The sequence below is a fragment of the Ochotona princeps genome, chromosome 2 (assembly GCF_030435755.1).
Source record: "Ochotona princeps isolate mOchPri1 chromosome 2, mOchPri1.hap1, whole genome shotgun sequence".
NCBI classification, from domain to species: Eukaryota; Metazoa; Chordata; class Mammalia; order Lagomorpha; family Ochotonidae; genus Ochotona; species Ochotona princeps.
This window is the reverse complement of record NC_080833.1, coordinates 11,362,788-11,383,503: the sequence shown is the minus strand read 5'-3', so window position 1 is coordinate 11,383,503 and position 20,716 is coordinate 11,362,788. Positions and strand designations below refer to the sequence as shown.

General features: G+C 53.7%; 1 protein-coding gene across 1 annotated transcript in view; it reads right to left on the bottom strand.

Annotated features, from left to right (window-relative positions):
- Positions 1-20,716, bottom strand: part of IGSF21 (immunoglobin superfamily member 21) — a 197,685-nt gene that overhangs the window by 24,250 nt on the left and 152,719 nt on the right. Inside the window, exon 4 of the mRNA XM_058661021.1 lies at positions 2,836-2,954. Coding sequence (XP_058517004.1) covers positions 2,836-2,954 — 119 coding nt within the window. The remainder of the gene's footprint in view (positions 1-2,835; positions 2,955-20,716) is intronic.

Below are 20,716 nucleotides of genomic sequence, written 5' to 3'. Positions count from 1 at the left end.
TGGCCCACCTTGTGCTGCCGCAAGGGTCAGGTTCAAGGTCAGAGCCCTTTAACTTTGTCTCCACACAGGGTCGCAGGAGAGAAGTCCTTGGTCACGTCAGCCAAGAGCACGCAGCCCAGCCATGTCCTTGGTCAGTTCCACCAGGCCCTTGTGCGCCTCCATTTCTTCACGTAGCAGGTGGGGGTCACAGACTCACGGGGATCAGATTTCCTAATCTAAACACTTCATGGCATGGATGGGGATACTGAGGCCCCCAGAAGGAATACAGCGTGCTCAGGGTCTTTGTGGAACGGGATGGGGGAGTGGGCTTTGTGTAGGAAGTGGCTTTTGAAGATGTTGGCTCTTCTGTGCACCTGCTCTAACCCAGCTGAGCACCAGAGAGCTGCCTGGGAGCCAGGCTTGATCCACAGATGAGTGCAAAGGCATGGGGCTGCCCACCAAATTGAGCTGAGTTTCCAGGGGTCAGTCCTGGCCTGCAGCTGGGGCCATCCTGAGCCACCTGATGTTACAGGAAGATTTGTGGTACGGATCCCTGCTGGGTGACTTTACAGAAGCAGCGTTTTTGTTTCTCCCCGTTCCTCTGCCTGCCAGCTGGGACTGGTACTGCCAGCACTCTTGGCTATCCGTGAGGACTCAAGGACCTACACCTACCTAAAGTACTCACTCCCATGGCCACAGAGGTGCTTTTCTGGATGCCCCACCCAAAGCAGCCAGCCTCACCCCCTACAGGCAGACACACAGACCAACTTTCCTGACCCATGCATAGTCTGCCCAGTAGTTATCACAGCCATCCACTGACTGGTCCAGGTGTGTGCTCTGTGCACAAGCCCTGAATTGGCACACAGACTGACTACAGATACGCCCTGCATTCTATTACACGTATATGGGGTGTGTGGGGCAGGTGTCAGGTAAGGGGACACCATGTGGGACATCTGTGTCTCATATAGGAATCCTTGGGTTCAAGTTCCAACTCTGCTTCCAATTCCCACCTGCTGATGTGTCCCAGGAGGTAGCAGGTGATAGCCGAGGCTACAGGAAGCCAGCTTGGAGAACCTTCTCATGGCTGTGGGTGGCACGCTTGGGTCTCTGCCACCACCTGAGGGACCTGAGCTGAGTACCTGGCTCTAAGTTCCAGTCCTGGCTGTTGCAAAAATTAGGGGAGTGGCCCAGTAGAAAGGAGATGTCTGTCTGCCTTTCTGCCTTTTAAATACGTTTTCAAAGTAAAAAAAATAAATAAATAAAATAAAAATAAGGCCAAGTTCATATCAGATTGTAAGTATCTGATGAGGCCACATCGGACTGGAAGATCCTAGATGATGCCAACTGAGTTTTGTCTTTTGGTTTCTGTGGTGTGACCTGCCTCAGGTTGGGCACCAAGTATGCTGCTTGCTGCTGTACCAAAGGAGCTGACCAGTGCAGGAGTGACTGTGAGAGGGACGCGTTCCCTGGCAGTCTCCTCTCGCATCCGAGCTGCTGGGAAGCTGGGCGGCAGGTGAACTGTCTCTGTGGGATCCGTGTGCACTGGCGGTCCAGCCTGGGGATTTTCCATTTTCCCAGAAGTGTTGTGTGGGGCCTTTGTGCCTCCAGAGACAATGGGGACTGTAGGCTAGGTGTCCCTGGGGAGGAGGATTGATCACAATGACAGAGCTTAGGCCCGGTTCAGTGGCTAATCTCTGCCTCGCTAGATCCAGGATCCCATATGGGTGCTGGTTTGTGTCCCAGCTGCTCCATTTCCCATCCAGCTCCCTGTCTGTGGCCTGGGAAGGCAAGTGGAGGACGGCCCAAGTGTTGGGACTCTGCACCCACATGGGAGCCTGGGAAGAAACTCCTGGCTCCTGGTTTTGAATGCACTCAGCTTTGACCATTGTAGCCATTTGGGGCGTGAACTAGCAAATGGAAGATCTTTCTGTCTTTCCTTCTCTCTGTAAATCTGCCTTTCCAATAAAAATAAATAAGTCTTAAAAAAAAAAAAAACCAGCAGAGCTTGAGGTCAAGGCCAAGCACCCAGCAGTCCTTCAACAGAGCTGCACCAGAATCTAAAAGGAGGGTCCAGCAGGAGTACAAGACACAGCAGAGACTTGTCTCACAAACAGGGGAACAGCTATACCCAGGGTATAGCTGGCTAGAGACAGACATTCCTGTTATTTGTAAGTAAGTGAAGTTTTGGGGAGAAAGGGTCAGGACTCAGGGAGTCTTGGGGTTCTGCCCAGAACATGCCCCAGCTCATCTCCTGGTCTTTCAATATTCTCCAGCCAATATTTCATCAAGAGTGGCAAGATGGTTCTGGGCACAGGTGTGAGCAGTGGCTGGGGTGCTCCGGAGAGCACACTCCTCGTGGGGGGTAGGGAAGGGGGAGTTGTTTACTGGCTTGGCTTATTCTTCAGCCTGCAGTAGGTGCCCACAACTTCCTCCTTGTGTCAGTGGCACAGCCTGCAGCTGGGTAGCCCATGAATGATCCACCAGGCCCATGCCCCATGCCCATCACACAGAAGTGGAAATTGAGGCTTTGGTCACCACCTGCCTCTGCGCGACCTCTCTCCTGCAGTTCCTCATTCATCCAATCACTGCATCAGAGCCCTGTCCCACCATGTGAGGTCTAAGGACAACGATCAGCCCTGCCTTCACAGTTCAGGGTGCCATTATTGGGAGGAGAAAGGGTTCCCAAGGGCATGGGTCACTACTTGGCATGGCCTGGGCAAGGATGGGAAAGGGAAGAAAGTCCTGTAGCAGTGCGATAGAGGGCAGTGCCCAGGAAGGCCCCTCTGTGCACACACATGCATACACACCCACACTCCCCCATCCTGGGTGACATGGAAGCCAGGGGCCCTGACTCACCCATGACATTGAGGAAGATGTTGCCTGAGGCTAGGACCACCTTCTCCCTCGTGGCACGGTCATAGATGCCCACGTGGCACTCGTAAGGGCCGTTGTCCGAGATGCGTACCTCGGGAAGCCTGAGGGGAACAGAGGGCAGCGTGAGGGCCAGGCACTGTGGAGCCAGGGGAGGCAGCCCTGGAGGAAGCTGGTCCAGCCTCTGCCTGCTCCACTCATGTGCCTGGGTGCTGGGCTGGGAGAGCGGCAACATTTATGGAACACCAACTGTGTATGGGGCTGAGAACTCTGGGACCTACTCACTCTGCCACTTTATGGCCTGTTCTGGGGATGCTGACAAGAAACCCAGTAGACTTCCCATCCCTGGGGATAAGCAGGCGGGGACACCAGTCAGCTCTTCACACGGCCCTGCAAAAGCCTAAGCTGGGAGCTGGGACCTCCCTCCAATGTGGTCAGGAGGGCTTCCCAGAGGAGGTGATCCATGAACCCCATCAAGCCTCCTTCCAGACTTTCCCCAACAAGGCCACAGTGTTAAACATCTCAGCTGTTGTGGTCCTTCTGCTCTCTGCAGCAGCTACTCTGAAACCACCGTGGACAGGGTGAGAGTGAGTCAGTGTGGTCGTGGGTAGGACAGCTTTTGGAAGCATCCCAGCAATTGGAACTTCCTGTCATTTCCTGGGGCTGGGAGGCACTCTTCTTCCAATTTTATTTTCTCCTCTGATAATCTGCAAGTGAATGCCCATTTTAGAAATCCACAGACTAGCACTGGAGCTGTGGTTTGATGATCCTTGTTCTGGATCCTTCTACAGGATCAGACTGTTAGAAAGGAAGTTAGAAACAAGCCTGAGGGCATGGTGTGATAGCCTAGTGTCTAAAGTTTTTGCCTTAAATGCGCCGGGATCCCATATGGACACTGGTTTTGGTCCCGGCAGCCCTGCTTCCCATCCAGCTCCCTGTTTGTGGCCTGGGAAAGCAGTAGAGGACGGCCCAAAGCCTTGAGGCCCTGCACCTATGTCGGAAACCCAAAAGAGGCTCTGGGCTCCTGGCTTTGGATTGGCTCAGCTCCAGCCATTGCGTCCGCTCGGAGAGTGAATCATCGGGTGGAAGATCTTCCTCTCTGTCTCTCCTCCTTTCTGTATATCTGACTTTCCAATAAAAACAAAAATAAATCTTTTTTTTTTTTTTTAAGTAAAAGGAAACAAGTCTGAGTGTGTTGGAGGGGCCTATGGAGAGCAAGGAATTGTGGGAAGGAAGGCAGCGGGCCTCAGATGTCACCCTGGAAGCCTCCCAGGTTTACTTCTCCAAGTCTTGCCCAGATCCCAATGGCTTCCCCACAAGGAAGGCTGCCTACGGGCACCCTCCTTGCCCAGCTCCAAGTGGGTTACCCATCCTGATAACACTGGTTAATAAAATCCTGGCAGGAACTCTTCCTTGTTCATACCCAGCAAACCTTTTGTCTCGAAGAGGGTGGGGAGGAGACATGGCAGGAATGGCTGGACCCTGTCCTCTTGTCTGAACACAGACTCTCAGCTCTCCCCTGAGCTGTCCGCCCGGCTGTGTTCTCTCCATTAAGCCTTGTTACCTGTCGGAGTGACTGGACGCTGGCTCTCAGAGCCTGTCTACCGAGGTGCCCATCCGAGCTGACAGGTGCCCTACCCCATTAAACTTGGCTACCTCGCTTAACATCACTCTGTCTCATGTCTGAATTGCATGAAGACAAGAACCTGTTCCACTCCACCACCAGCAAGAAAGGATGCTGTCCTCTGTCCCTGGGAAAATGCAAACAGGTCAGCGCTTTCCTGCCTCCCTGGTGCGGCAACAGAGAGAACCAAATTCAAGTCTGTGCGTGCTGTTTGAGTGCTGTACAAACTTGGGTGAGCGGAGCCGGGTACCTTGGAGTTCCAGTTCTCATCTAAACAAGAGAGGGGAGCCTGGACGGGGCTGCAGGGACAGTCAAGGGTGGCTAGGCGCCCGTAAGCAGGAAGGCCACATCAAGGAGGATGACAGAGTGGACAGTCACATCCCTGTGGGCATTCCTGATGAGCAGGATGGGAACATTTGGGCAGAAAGGACCTTGACCCGAAGTGGCAGAGGCTCTAATGCTACTGAGTTTTCCAGAAAGTTTGAGCACATTCTGGTTACTCTGCAGTTACCTGTTGGGTCTTAAAAGTCCCAACTTGTTCCTGTCTTCTTGCCCCCCCCCATGACCCACTACCCCTACCTTCTTTGCCTCTCCCCCCACACCCATTGTACACCTGGGCTCCCAGTTCTTCCCTTCCTTGCTGCTGCAGTGCACAGAGCCAGCCCAGTGCACCCCCCTTCCCTCCCACCACCTGGCACCATTAGCATCAACAAGCACCTTCATTTCCATAGAGTACACAGGTGTGGGCCTCTGGTCCATGGCTGTCTGTCACAGAAGGACTTGGTGAGGCTTTTCATGGGGGAACGTGGTATGGTGGAGGAGACTCCACCCCCCGCTCCTCATTGCAGAGTGACAATGACAGGGCCAGTGGGAGCAGCAGGGGACAGGGCTGCCCTCGGGAAAGATGCTCTTTGTTTGTTACTCGGCTGGATGTGAGATATGGCCTCTCTGCTGACTCCATTACGGAATGACAGTCACCTAGAGCGACATGTTAGGCGACACTCACAGGTGTCAATCAGAGAGGCAACCTGCTTAAGGGACTCTCCTGGGTGACAGGGATGCAGGGGGTATGTCAGGTGACGGCACTACAAAACAATAGGCCCAGGGGACACGTGTAGCTGACAACTGCCCAGGTGAGGTAGAAAGAATGACATGGCTGATATACAGGTGGCTACGCACAGGTAACCTCCATCCAAAGCAATGTGGTCAGGTGTGTTCACGCGAGAGCGACTCAGGGGACAGGGTTATGGTTGAGCTCGGGCGACAGTAGCGTAAGCCACATGTTGCTCTGACATGGGTAGATGACACTCCCAGGTGGAATGAAGATGGCTGAGGGCACCTGCACTGGGCTTTGTGACCAAGGAGGACGTGGGCAGCCCCAGCTACTCCTTCTCCTGGACCCTCGCTCTGTGACCAACACAGCCTTCCAGCTTTAGCCCACATCACGCTCTGGGACACTATTTGGGATGCTCAGCGACGGAGGCCTGAGTGTTGTACGTCCTGTGTGTATCCTGGTCTGCCCGTTCCCTCTGCTGTTACGGCTGGGGGCGGACAGGGTGTGCGGGTTTTTCTGCCACCACTAATCTCCGGTCTGATCCAGTCTCCAGGTAGAATCCAGGTCTTTTCAAATGCAAATGGATGAATGGTATTGCTTTTTGAGACCCAAATCCCTTCAAAGGCTCTTCCTGTTCTCCTGGGCCAGCACAGTAGGCACAACTCTGGCCTTCCCCACCTCCTTGTCTCTCCTGCCCTCAGCACAACAGCCTTCTCCCCTTCCCCACCTCATGCCAGGCTTCCCATTCCTTCCAGTTCCTGGTTCATTAAAAAACATTAAAACATTTTTTGGAATAATTCTAGTGTTACAGGACAGCTGCCAAGGCAGCTGACACCCTTGCCTCCCCCTGGTCTGTTTTCTCCCATTGTCCCCATCTTTGGGGAGCAGGTGCACCCTGTCCACATCCCCGGGCAGGCTCTGGATCTCAAATGTAGATCCAGCTCTGCCAGTCACAGCTTTGATCCAAACTGATGCCTGGCTTCTCAGCACCTCATCGGACCCTGCGCCTCTCTGCCCACATGCTAGTCTTTCCAGAGTGGATTAAAAGGGCCCCAGACTTCTTGTACCCAGAATTGAGTGGCATCGATCTGCGTGCTGGAAAGAAGGCCTGCCACAGGGAGTGGGGGCGGCAGGGGCGGGGCCAGCAGGTTGCTCTCCCACCCCCAATGAGCTGCGATCGATGTACTATTAATAACTGCAAAGGCTTCTGGGGAGATGAGCGTATTCAGGCCAGCGGCTGGAGTGTGCTCCCACTCTGAGCGTGGCTCCAAGGGTGAGTAACAGACACACAAGAGCCGACAGCAGAGTGAGGGCCCTGCTGACTGCCCGCCCCTCTGGCCTGTGTGCCTCTGCCCATGTGTAGCTATATCAGGGCTGGTCACTGCAGCTCGGTTGGGGCCAGGAGCCAGGGCCATCTGCATCCCTGGCCCTGCTGTGTGCCTGTCCCAGCTGAGCCTTGGTGTGGATGTGTTAGGGGGAAAGTTAGAGATCAGCCTGGGTGTGTGTGTAGGGGGTGGGGAGGGAAGGGGATGCTGGGGAGGACAAAACACCAGCAGAACTCCAAGTTCACCCTGGGAGCAGCTCCAGGTTTGACGACAAAGAGTGCTGCCCAGACCCTGGGAACAGTGCCCCCTACTGCCACCCGGGGAATTCTCCCCAGGCCTGATAGCATTGGGCAACGCACCCTGCACTGCCTTCCCCCAAGGAAGACTCCCCAGGGGACATTCCTGTGACCACAACCAGGAGGGCTCCCCTATCTGCTAGCCCTAAGCACTGAGTCCTGGGGAGGAATGTGATCTAATTCACCCTGAGCCTGAGCCGATCCTCTGTCCTGGAGAAGGGGGAACAGGGAGGAGAAACAGTGAGAATTGGACCCCACTCCCTTGTGAGTCCCAGGGTCCAGCCATGCACCCAACTCCCAGCTCTTTCCTGAGCCACCTGCCTGGCCGCCAGGTGTATTCTCTCCATCTAGCCATGCCACCTGGCTTCCCCAGTCTGCATGGCTGGACACTCACTCTCAGATTCTGTCTGGAGAGGAGTACATCCCTCCAGATGAACATGGATGGACATCTGCTTCTCTGGTAAATAAGAACCTTGACAGCAGGGTTATTCTGGAGTGGTTTAGGTAGGAGAATCCCATACCAGGGCAGAATGTAGATGCCACCTTCACCCTAAGCCCCAGACCAGCTGGAGCCCACCTGGCCATCTCAATTTCCTAGAGAGCACAGAATGTTACACAATGTTGCAATCAGAGGAAGGTCATGAGCTTCACTGACCAACCAGGAGCTTGGATATTAAGTGATCACGTCCCTCACTCCTAGTTCTGTCTCTAAGAACCCTCACTCTTAACTCTTCGGGGAGTCCAGAAATTGAGCAATAGCTGGCTGGCTCCTTGTTCTGAGCTTTGCAATGAACACCTACTTCCTTCCACCACTGCCTTGTCCATGATTGATTCTGTGTTTGGCTTCTGCAGAGAAGGGGAGCCTAAACAGTGAGCACACGCGCTGAGACCTGCGCCAGCAGGCGATAGGTGCTTGGCACAATCTCCACACTCCATCACTAATTGATGGAGGTTTCAAGACCCATCACATGCTGGGGGCTCTTTTCAGCTGTTTCCCTCTGTAACAGGGAACCAAGAGGAAACGCATTATTGGACAGCAGGTTAAGCCTTTGCTGATGCAGTTCAAGTATTGGCTGCTCCGCTTCTGATGGCAGCTCTCTGCTGATGCACTTGGGGAAGCGTGCTGAAGAGGGCCCAGGTGCTTGGATCCCTGCACCCACCTGGGAGACCCAGCTGGAGTTCCCGGCTTCCGCCTGGCCCGACCCTTGGCTGTTGTGTGTGCATCTGTGGACTGAATCAAAGGATGGGTGATCTGTCTGTCTCTGCATGTCACTCTACCTTTCAAATAAACCACTACATCCATCCTTTGGAAAAAAGTAAATGTAAAAGCCAAGGAGCAGCAGACAAGCAACCCCTCCAAACAGCAAGGTGGCAATGGGTCTTTTCTGTCCAGTCTGCATAAGCTCGTTCCTCTCTGGAGGGAGAGGTGGGACCCTAACTTGTCTCAGGATCAAAGTCTCCATCTTAACCGCATCCTACCGCGTCTTGGGGGTTCTGCATGTATTGGATTCAGTTTGCTACAAGCTCGAGTGTCTCCTGGGCTCCTTGCCTCGGTGTGTGTTTCCGATGTGTCTGTTATTGAGGTCTAGTCCGCAAACAGTGAAGTGCAACTTCCAAGTTGACACGTTTGATCAGCCTTCCTAGATTGGAATCATGGCTACAATCAGGCTAACGATTGAACCCATCTTGCCCTTCCCAGTGATATCTACTTCCTGTCACGGATCTGCCGTCTGGCGCTGCAGCTCACGTTTGCCAGGCTTTGGAGAAGTTGCATCACAAAACACACCTGTCCTTCTGCTGTCTCTCCCACTCTTCTGCGCTGCTCTGAGATTCGCTCGCATGACCGCATCATCACCAGTTCATCCCTTTGCGTGCAACCCATTGAGTGGAGATACCGCATCCTGTCTGCTCACACACCTGCCGAGGAGTGCCTACATGCTCTCAAGTTGGGGCTGCTGCAAACAAAGCTGCTATGATTGTGGACACAGGCTTTCATTTTGCTTGGGGGAAATATCTTGGAGTGGCAAGTCTGGGTGTTTGTTTAAACTTCCAGGTCGCTGCCCCACTGTTTTCTGAAGTACGAGGCCACCACAGCAATGTATGGGTTTTTGCTTTGTTTGTTTTTTGCACACACTGCTCACGTGCCTTCTGCTCGAAGAGTCTCATTTCATGCTACATTCCCCGCTCATCCTGCCTCAAATTTCTTTCTGCATTCTAAGAAGTTGCTCCAAATTTGCAGTACGCTTCCTGTGCCCAGGTAACATTTGCTATTGGAACCCAAAGGAGGAACTGTGTGCGTGGTGTGGAAGTCATGTGTGCATGTGTGTAGTGTGGAAATCATATTATACAATGTTGCAGTTGTGTTTACAAGGTGGGGACTGTGTATGCAGTGTGGGTTCAAAGGCTCGGGAAGGAGGTGCGCTGTGTATTTCTCTGCAAGAAGTGTCTGTATGATGGCTTCTGGATGGGGTCCTTTGAAGATCTTCTAATCTCTCAGGTCTGGGAGGCACGTTCCCCCTCTCTTTGTCACACACTTCTGCTCAGTTCTAGAGCCTCGCCAGTCCCTCCCAGATCCAATCTGCCGCCAGGGCGATCTTGTAGCTGATGGGACCTGGCATGTCCCTTGCCCACCTAAAAGCCTCCTGCGGATTCCATTCACTGTGGGACAAGCCCAAGCTCGGTGTGACTGCAAGCTGACACCTGGCCGGGACCCAGAAGGGAAGAGGGGCCAGATGGCAGGAAGGAGAATGATGTGCGGCCTGCATCTCTCATCAAAACTCAGAAATGGAGCGAGCAGACTCTTCCCGATCAAACTTTTATAATGCAGTCTACTTAAAAAGCATTTTGTAATTCAAACGTCTTCATTTATATATACAGGGCCTCATTCTAGGCGAGCAGAGGATTCAGGTAGCGATTGGTCCTTTGAGGCCTGGCTTTAATGAAGAGATGAGAGAGGCTTTTCATTTGTGGAGCCGTTGTCTGCATGGAAACGGAGCTTCTAAGAGTCCGATTCCGCAAGTAGGTTAAACTCTCCCCCTGCAATCTTGCCTCATTCCTCCTGGAAGGGTCCCAAGTGTGAAGTCATGAAGCTTTACTGCTGCGTCTCTCTGGTTGGCTGCCCCTTCCCTAAGGCCCCAGCCTGGGTTCTCCCTCCCTCATACACCTGCTCATGCTCCAAGTTCAGGGTCACACCTCCTGATGCTGGAGTCACATTTGCACAATGCCTGCTCTACCTCAACTGAACTCATACAAATAGCCATAAGGTCTTTGCAACCATCTATGCTGTGGAGTTTGCAGATAAGACACTTGAAGAAGGTTTGTTGCTCCCAGAAAAAGTTGGGATGTGGGTGGGCAGAGCTCACCCCTCATTCTTCTCTTCCTCCTCACTCCTAACTGTTGGGTGGCTCAAGTCTGTTAGTTTGGTCAGTTCCAGAGGCTCCCTGTCCCTGGATGAGTCCTGTTTCCTGTGTATGGGCCTGGGAGACCAAGTGAACCACTTAGGGGAACAATGTAGGCAAGCGTTTCCTGGTTCGAGGGAGGGGCCAGAGTGTTGCTGACCTGTTCCAGGCAGTAATCTTACTGCTGTCAGTGAACCCTACTCCTGAGTCTTCAGATTTCAGCCCTGCCCTTCCCCAAGGACCTGTCGCTCCCTGCCCTCCCCAGTCGGATAGACTGGCTGGCTGCCTCCCCTCTCATCCCCAGCTTTACCACTCCCAAAGACCAGGCCAGAGCCAGGAGGGGCTTGGCATAGGGGAAGTGCCTCATGATGGCACTTAGCTGAGGGCACCCTCCACAGCCCAGACACGAGGGGCTGCCACAAAGTTGGCTGGGTTAAGCATCGCCTCCTCCACCACAATCCTCTACCAGGACTGGATGTGCAGCCTCCATCTCTGTCCTCCTGGGCCTTGCCCTGCACCTACACCCTGTCCCATGCTGGCCCCAGAAGGAGAGGGCAGCCGGGCCCACCCTAAAGCTCAGCCCAGAAAGGGGTCTCAGAGTCAGATCCCCAACTTCTGGGTATGACCTCAGCTGCAGCAGTGCCAGCTGCCAGGACCTCAGCCAATTTACCAGTGGGTACCGCTGAGCTGGGGGACCTGGTTGTGAGATGGTCATTTCAACTCCCAGGAGCCAGTGACCCAGATACAATCTTCTACCCTCCTTCTGGCCCAGCCCTGTAATTCCAAGTGCATTGCAGGACACCGTCCCCACCCCGCCAATGCCTCCAGAGTCCCAGATGTGATCCCAGGCAAATCAAGATGGTGGCTTACTTGATACTTAACAGACCAGAGAATGGAAGAGTAACTTCTCAGAGGGAGAAACTGGGGCACCTGGGCTGGGGACTCCCCTAGAATTCCAGGACATGGACTGGCTAGCTCCTCCTGAGGTGGCACAAGGAGTGGTGTGCATGCTTTGAACAGACAACTAGTAGAAGTGCCATGGACAGCCGCTGTGGATGCTGCCAGCTGCAGTCTCCATAAATTGGACTCTGAACCAGCCAGGAATAGGAGGGGGATTTCAAAAGCTTCATTGAAAAAATGGAATTAAAGATAGCTTCTTTTTGTGCAAAAATTGTCAAGAGCCATGTACGTGAAGGGTCTTCAAAATGCCCACGAGAATGATGGAAAAGCTATGCATCGAGTCCAAGATGTTTTTGCACCAAAGTATATGTCTAGGGCCCGGCGGCATGGCCTAGTGGCTAAAGTCCTCGCCTTGGACGCCCCGGGATCCCATATGGGCGCCGGTTCTAATCCCGGCAGCTCCACTTCCCATCCAGCTCCCCACTTGTGGCCTGGGAGGCCAGTCAAGGACGGCCCAAATCCTTTGGGACCCTGCACCTGCGTGGGAGACCCGGAAGAGGTTCCAAGTTCCCGGCTTCGGATTGGCGCGCACCGGCCATTGCGGCTCACTTGGGGAGTGAATCATCGGACGGAAGATCTTCCTCTCTGTCTCTGCTCCTCTCTGTATATCAGACTTTGTAATAAAATAAATAAATCTTTAAATATATATATGTCTATTTTAATTATCTTTTCCATGATTGTTTTGAGGTTCCACGGGATAGGAGCCACGGCCAGGACCTCCTACCTTCCCCTCCCCCCATCTCAGTGGGGCACACAGAAGTGGAAATGCCTCTTAGAGGAATCCCACGTAAGGGAAGGGCAGGGGGTGGAGCAACTCCAAGCAGGGGCCAGAGCCTGCAGTTAAAAAGCCATGAGTGGCACGTGGTATAGAGGGGCTCTGCAGCCTCTTGCCTTGCCAACATCTCCTATGAATGCTGGTTGGGGTTCTGCCTGCTTTGCTTGTGATCCAGTTCCCTGCTAATGCACCTGCTAAAACAACAGAAGATGGCCCGAATGCTTGGGCCCCTGCACCCGCCTAGGGGACCTGAATGGAGTTCCTGGTTTCAGCTTGACTCTCACTCTTTCTCTTTCCTATTCTGTCTTTCAAATAACTGAAATCAAGCTTACACAGCCACTCCCTCTCAACCTGAACAGGCTTGGTGTCTGCTAGCAAGGGCAGGACTGTGGGGGGCAGGTGAGGGGCAGGTAGTCCCAGACCGGGCAGCCCCTGGCCCTTCTCAGCACCACCATTGGGTGGCCTTATCTCACCCTGGGTGTTAAAACCCTCCTCACCGTCTCTCGTCAGCTCTACCAGCATCTCTGTGCTTCCATGGGCTGTGTGGCCCCAGATGAGGCATGGGACCCTCTGAGCCTCAGCTTCTGCACCCCACAGTGACGTCGGGGGGCAGTCACCAAGGTCCAGGGCCCACAGGAGTGCTCCATGGGGGACCAGCCCTGGCTGGGTCATGATGTGGGAAGACATCTCTTAAACGTTGAATTTTATTTCCCCCAAGATGATGAATTCCCAAAGAAATCCCACAGAGAGCTTGGCCTGGGTTGCCCAGATCAGCCATGCTTGGGAAGTTGATGCCAAGACACGGGGCGATGGCAGCTCTTAGGTGTAAGACCCTCCTGCACTGGACCGCTACCACCCTGGTCCTGCTACCACCCTGGTCCCGCTACCACCCTGGTCCTGCTACCACCTTGGTCCTGCCTACCTTGTATCTGCTACCTTGAGCTTCCGATTCCTATGATTCCTATTTCCTGGTGGCCTCCTCCCTCTGATTTTCTGGCCACTCTCCCCTCTTCCCTATCTGATCCATTCTGGTCCCTCCTGCTCCTCCCACTCTACCCCTCCAGGTCTTTCTCTTCCAGCTCTTGTTGCTGCCATGGAAACCTCTTCCTCCTCCAGGGCCTCACTGATTGACTGGGCCCCTCACCCATCAGCCTACGCAGCCTGGGGTGGAAAGAATGCAAGGGTAGGGGGAACCAAGGGTGCAGGGTGCACCTGTGCTCCTTGGACAAAGACAGCAGGTGGTGGGGAACTGGAAGGTGGTCCCAGGATGCTACACAGGGAGGAAGCCTGCAGGGCTGTGAGCCAGAGCACCTGGCAGGGGGTCTCTCTAGCACCTGTCAGGGGGTCTCTGTGCTTCTGCTGACCTTGTTGGTGCCCCCTTACTGTGTGAAAGATCACACTTTGGTCATGATCTTTACCATCCTGGTGACCAAAGCTTCTGAGGCAATCAGAGCTCCACCAAGACCTACTATGCACACTACCCTGTTGGAAGCTCTTTGAGAATGGTATTTAATCCCATTCACCCAGACCCCACCCCAAGGCATCTTTCTCTGGTACTCAGACACTCCCAGCTCTTGCCTGCTGTGATTTGCAACAGGTAAGTCACCAGTGCCTCAGTTTCCCTGTCTGTAAAACTCACTCTACATAGTCACCTGAGATGGGTCCTGCCATCATTCGCATTTTACAGATGAGGAGAATGAGGCTGAGGAGGGCAGATAATCATTCGAGTCTCAGGTCCCTCAGGCAGGAGACACTGCTGTGGCCTGAATGCACCCTTCAGGGTCCCCACATTCAGAGGTGGCCATGGCCAGTGGGGAGGAGTGAGGAGCTGGGGCCCTGGAGATGGGAAGGTTGTGGGCTGTGTGAATGTCGCCTGCCTTTTGTGATGCTCAGGGGGGCAGGCCCTGCCCTGGCATAGTCACAGACGCCATGCTGACTGTGAATGCCCCCTGCTCCAGGACTGTGGGTGACAGCTCCTGAACCAACTGACGCTCGCTGCGTTTAGAGGTGGGCACAGCACACAACAGTAGCAGCTTCTGGAAGCACAATGGTCCAGTGGGACACAGAAGCAGCACCATCAAAGGGAGGGCGGGGGAAGGCTCCCTGAGGACATCAAGGTGGCAGCTGACTCCAGGGTAGTGCTTCTGACTCCGGGCCCCCTCATGCTGCGTGGCATGATGGGGGCCTGAGTGTGACCTGGCTCTGCCCCCAGCCCCAAGAGCAGCCCCTCTGGTCAGCCCACATATACCTTGGAGGCCCACGTGGGTCTCTCGCACTGGCCCAGAGCATGCCTTGCAGATCCTTGAAGCAGAGTCAGAATAAAGTAGAGGTTCCAAAAGAGGGGGTGTGACCTCAAGAGCCAGCGCATGTCCAGGCTCCACCACAGCAGAGCTGGCCCACTTGCATGGCTGTCAATCAGACAAGCATCCTGTGCGGAGAGTCCAGGAGACACCGGCTAAGTGCCTGAGACTACCCCTGCTGCCCCAATGGGGGCTCATTGGGAGCCTGCCCCGAGCAGGGGAGATCAGAAGCATGAGATGTGTGAAAGTTGAAGCCCAGGGTGGCCAAGCGATTTGGCTGAGGGCACACAGCTGATACCCAGGGCAGACACTCAGGCCTTGCCTGACCACAGGTATCCATCAAGAGGACAAAACATCTGAGGCCGGCTGGAGATCTCGCTCCTTGGGGATGGGCCAGGGCAGCTCCAGAGTGGGAGCAGTTACAGTATGTTCTCACTTTGCCCACCACACCAAGGCTGGATGGCAGGAGGCCCGTCCCAACCAGGGCTGCAGGTACATGAACCCGGCCTGAACCTGCTTCCCGCTGCCTCATCAGAGCAGAGCTAAAAACAGCCTCGCTCTGGCCAAGAAGAATTACAACTCCCAGCTCCCTCTGAAGGCTCTTAAACAGGTCAGCCCACCAGAAACCCAATCCTTCAATCTGCGTTCTCTCACAAAGTAGGGCAAGCCAATTACGTAGTACCGACCTGATCCAGGCGGGGCTGAATGCAAGAGAGGGCTGACCTGGACTCCCAGGGCTGCTGGGAGATGAGGAACAGAAGAACGGCCGGCTTCTCCCAGCAGCTTCTTTGTCAAAGCAAAATGAACATGCTCTCCCTGACTCTGGCTGGTGCGACAGTCACATCCAAGGTAGAGGTCTTTATCTTGGTGTGTCCAGCTCTGGGCTCCATGCCTGGGTGCTTAAGGAACCCGTGAGACATCTTGCTGTGTCTGCCCAACTAAACCTGGCACCTCGCACTCAGGAGACAGCAGGTACGTGGTTGCTTGTTGGCCATGAATCGTTACTGAGTACTGCCAGAACCAGGACCTGTCCTAGGTGTGGGCAACCCTCACGGAGTCAGTGACCCATAAGCCAACTCACCCTCGGGAAACAACTTGGCTGTGGCTCTGTGTGTCTACAGAAACAGAAAGGATGGAGTGAAGGATCCTGGGAGTAGAGTTGGGTGGTCAGGGCAGGCTTCTCAGAGGAGGTGCCATGTGGGCAAGGACCTGCAGGAGGTGAGCCAGGGGTCCTGGGACATGCAGGGGGAACAGGGGAAACCGACCACCATGAGCTTCTGTGGGATGTGGGTCTTGTTCACATTCACCAGCTCCTTGTGAACACCTTAGATGATCTACAAGGACGTCAGGGACCAGGGATGTGCCAGAAGGTCAAAGGCAAGGTGAAGGTCAGGGTCTCATCCCTATGGATTGGCCCCCTGGGGGGAAGCGAAGCCACCCAGCCTCCATGTGTTCACAGCAATCCAGGCTGAGCACCCCAGATCCAAAATATTCTGAAATCTGAAACGTGCTGAGAGTAGACACATCACAAGTGAAAAATTGCCCAGCATGAAAATTTGTTTTGTTATTGAGAGTTATTAAAGACATGATGGAAAAAAATCTGCCAACCTGTGAAGGGAACACAGGGAGTATAGGTGAATTTCATATTTAGACTTGGCCCTTATTCTGAGTTATCTCATTATGTGCGTGAAATATTTCAAAACCCCCAAAGTCCCAAATCTAAAACAACTTTGCTGTTGTACATTTCAGATAAGGGATAGTTAACCAAACATGCAACTATCACAAGCAAATGCTGTGTTTCTCAGCCACAAGGGAAATGGAGCAAAGGTGGTCATATGACTGAGTTCTGGCCAATGGGATGCAGGAAAAAGTTATGAACAACTTCCGATAGGTCCTTAAAGCAAGGGGTGTGTTGTTTTCCTTCTTTTCCTGTTTCCTATTGGCTGGACTGTAGACATAATGGCTGCAGCTGGGGTAACCTTTGTGAGCTCGGAGGGATCCCTGAGTATGGAGACCACAAACACTGGAATACCAGGAGGGAAGCAGACAGTCTGGGTCCTTGACATCACAGAGCCCCCCGTGTGCTTCTGACATGCTACCTGGGGCTCTTAGAAGAAAGAAAACCACATTTTATCTAATTAAAGACACACTTTTGTGTTGTTGCATCTGACCCAAACTAATTCTTAGGAGTTCAATTCAGACAACAGCGAGTTGCGTGGGTCGTGGAGGAGTGCTTGACTCCTGCCACTATTTATTTATGTTGCTTGATGACTGAATCTTGGAAACAGCCAGCAAAAAAGTCACATCTTCAGCTTTTTAAAGAACAATCAACATTATGGATTTGTACACAAAGTCTTCTGATTTTCAAAAGTTGTCTTTGATTTCATTAAACACATTTTTAAATTGAAAAAAATCAATATGGGTCAAATGCAACTGCTGGCTGTTCTGTGCCTGGTCTGTGGGAGACCATACGAGGATGTGGGGGCTCTACAGGACCCAGGGAGGGAGCCCCCCCCGCACACACTCCTATTCCCAGCCCCCGGAGACTGCATCTCCTAGGAAGAACCTCTTGGAATCTTACCGAGATCAAACTAGAAGCAGCCCTGTGAAGTCAGACACGCGGTGTGCGTCTATGGAGTTGAGTCCCTCAGAAGTCGAGTGGTGTCTTGGCAAGGCCCTGCCACGGCATGGAGATGGATGCAGTGCCACCAGCCCTAACCGCCACCATCTGTTCCCTTCTGCTCCTCTTCAGCTGAGGGGCTTCATTCTTGGCAGTGCTGCTGGGAGGGTGGTGGTGAGGACAGCGGCCACAGAGCAGCCGCCCGTGGGCTCTTCCCATCCTTCCCTCAGCAATGTCATTGAACTGGGACACTGGGTCAGCGACACGCCACCAGCTAGCTGGTGTGGGGAGAGCTGCTGTTGTCCCCAGGGAACGTCTTTGGTCAGCAGGTCTCCTTTCCCAAGCGTCTTCTGGGTTCCCCTAAGGGCACCTGCACGAGTACCCTCACACCACAGGGCTAAGGGCAGGGACAGGGAGCCTGGCTGCCTTGCTCGACCTGGCTTTGACCTTAGCTCCTCCATGCAGCAACTGTGTGATTCTGAGCAAACTGCTCTGCCACTCTGGGTCTCCACTTCTCCAGCTGAAAGTTTGGGCCGTTGAGAGCCCAGACTCTGGTAACACCAGGAACACACTTAGGTCAGTGCCCGCCCTGCGGTTGCTCAGGCCTGCAGTGTGGACGGGGGGTGTCTGTGCTTTCCTTTAGCCACCCTGCCTGCCTGTGCTATTTGTTGAGACAGACAGATTCCTGCCCGGAGACTGCACAGGGACCAGGAACATGGACCCATCAGGGCACAGGCAGAAAGAAGCAGGTGGGAGCTGTTCAGGACAAGCACGTATGGCCAACTGCTGGGGATCCATGCTTTTGAACTTCTGGGATAGCCAAGGCTCTGTCCCGGCTCTCAGCTGCTGTGAGGCTGATGGTCTTGATGTTAGAGATGAGGACTGGCTTCTATGGTGGGAAAAGACAGTGTGGCTTAGCAGCCAAAAGCACACGTGGCTCATCCAGTAGACTAGGAAAGACAGCCTGGCTCTGCCACATGGGCGCTGTGTGACTTGGTAGGATGCCTGATCTTCCCACACTACATCTCCCAACCTAGAAGAGTAGTCCTACCACGTGTGCCTGCTGGGAGTGTAGTGAGGAGAGAACAGTACAGAATGGTCATCGACCCTGAAGGGGTTGGCATGGACAATACAAACGACCAGTTACTGAGACAGTGTGGATGCTGAGTTTGGGCAGACATGCTCCATGAAGACTTGACGAGGCTGGGTGACTCACCCAATGCCAGAGAGAGACAATATCACTCACATTCGCAAAATACAGCCAAGGGTGGACCCTCTCCTAAAGCTTAGCTTTATGGGCCAGTCTAGCCTGTTGTACCCTCAGCATATAAAACCTGGTCAGACACGTACTGGTACTTGAAGGTTAAATGTTGAGTGACAGTGAATAACATGCACCATTCCCAGTAACTTTACTCATTCACTCAGTGAACCCTCTGGCAATCCTATGCTTACTATTATGTTCTGCTCCTGGATGGAGCAAGAAACTGAGGCACAAAGAGATCAAGTCCCATGTCCAAGGTCACACTGCAAGGACGGACATCAAAAGGGGCAGATCAAATCAGAGTCGCACCTAGATGGGACTCACAGCTTGGAAAGGTGCTGAGGGCCTGGGTTAAGTTAGCAGCCTACCTAGGGAGTGCAGGGCCAGTGACTCGCACAGAAGCAACAGGAGATCTTCTCACAGCCATGTTTAAAGTCAGAGAGGAGCACTAAAGGGGCAGCTGAGTTGCAGTTTCTGGAAGGCCTTGGGACCTGCCGCCCCAGAGAGCAGGAGAAATTCTCACTCAGATTCCAAAATTCCGCTCAGACACTCGGTCCATGTGACCTGGCAGTGCCCTGGCCATGCTGGGAATGAGAGAACAGGCTGACAGCTCTGCTGAGACAGGGGCCAAGGTCTCCCCCACGCCCAACCCTCCCTGCTCTGCATCATTGCCTGGCAGAACCAGAGCTGGTGACTGGCAAGGGACAACAACCCCAATTGGCCTCTGCCATGCCTCTGGCCTGGGGCTGGCTCTGGATCTTGGTTTCCCTTCAGGGGCTCTGCCTTCCAGGAAGTGAGCTTGATGGGCAAGCAGGAATCTCTGGAGCCTGGTTAGGGCTCTTTTTAATCTAACACACATGAAATGATTTTTCTACACCAGGCACCATGCTGGGGCCTCCACAAGGAGCTCATTAAATCATCAGCACATCCAGCAGTTGATCCATCCAATCACCTGTCTCTCCATCTATCTATCCATCTGTCTGTCCATCCATCCCTCCATCCACCTATTTGTACATCATCCTCCACTCATCCATTTGTCCATCCATCCACCAATCCATGCAGCTATCCACACATCATCCATCCATCCATCCATCCCTCCATCCCTCCATCTACTCATCTATCCATCTAACAGTTCTATATTGAGATCGACCACACACCCCTCAATGGCACATGGAAGCATTTCTCGAGAGATAATAGTGAACACGACAGATTCCTGCCTCCTTGGTCTTACTTTTCAGTGCTGCAGAAAGGGTTGCCCCTACCCTGTCTGCAGCACTGTTGTATCGGAGTATGACAAGTTCCCCAAGGCATCTGGGTGCTGGGAGACATGACAACAGGGGGAAGTGAGAGCAGGTCAGGAGGAGGAGCTGCTAGTGGCATGGTCTCCAGGAGCTTAGGTGGGACTAGCCCAGAGAGGTGTGCTCGGGCAAAGGCCACTACTGAGATGCACCCCCACTGGGCCTGGACACGCAGATACCGGTATTCCATTCATCCAAAGAGCTCTAGACACACCTGGCCCAGCTGTGCTCTCCACCTGCACGGTGGTCTTACTGCCTCCCACTTCCCCCCAGCTGTGGTCCCTGCTAAACCTCCCAGAGTTCCTTGTGCTCCTCCATGGCACTTGCTGCTGAGCACGCACACTCATCCAGCTCTTCCCCACCTTGCCTTCCTGCTTGCCACAGCTCACCACATGTGTCACTGTCACCTGAATTCCCCGTGCTCACCCCAGCCATCAGTGCAAGCGAGCTAGGGCAGCAGGGTGGAGTAGTGAAGGTGACCATGACCTTGACCTCAGCCCTCCCTGGCAGTGATCCAACTCTATCAGAGCTTCAGCAATGTCCCCCCACCCCTCATTTGCAGAGTGGGGCTCACGATGGTGACTGAATCCTTTAGGGACTGGGGGCTGAGGGTCCTGCCTAGAGCACCAATCATGCACACTCTGTAAATGTTGGCATCAGTGTTACTACTAGTGCCCGGCGCAGTAGCCTAGTGGCTAAGGTCCTCACCTTGCACTCGCATGGTACAGGGATCCCATATGGGTGCCAGTTCTAATCCTGGTGACCCCACTTCCCATCCAGCTCCCTGCTTGTGTCCTTGGGAAAGCAGTCGAGGACGGCCCAAGGCTTTGGGATCCTGCAACTGCGTGGGAGACCCGGAAGAGGTTCCTGGCTGCTTGGGGTGTGGGTCAGCAGATGGAAGATCTTCCTCTCTGTCTTTCCTCCTCTCTGTATATCTGCCTTCCCAATAAAAAAA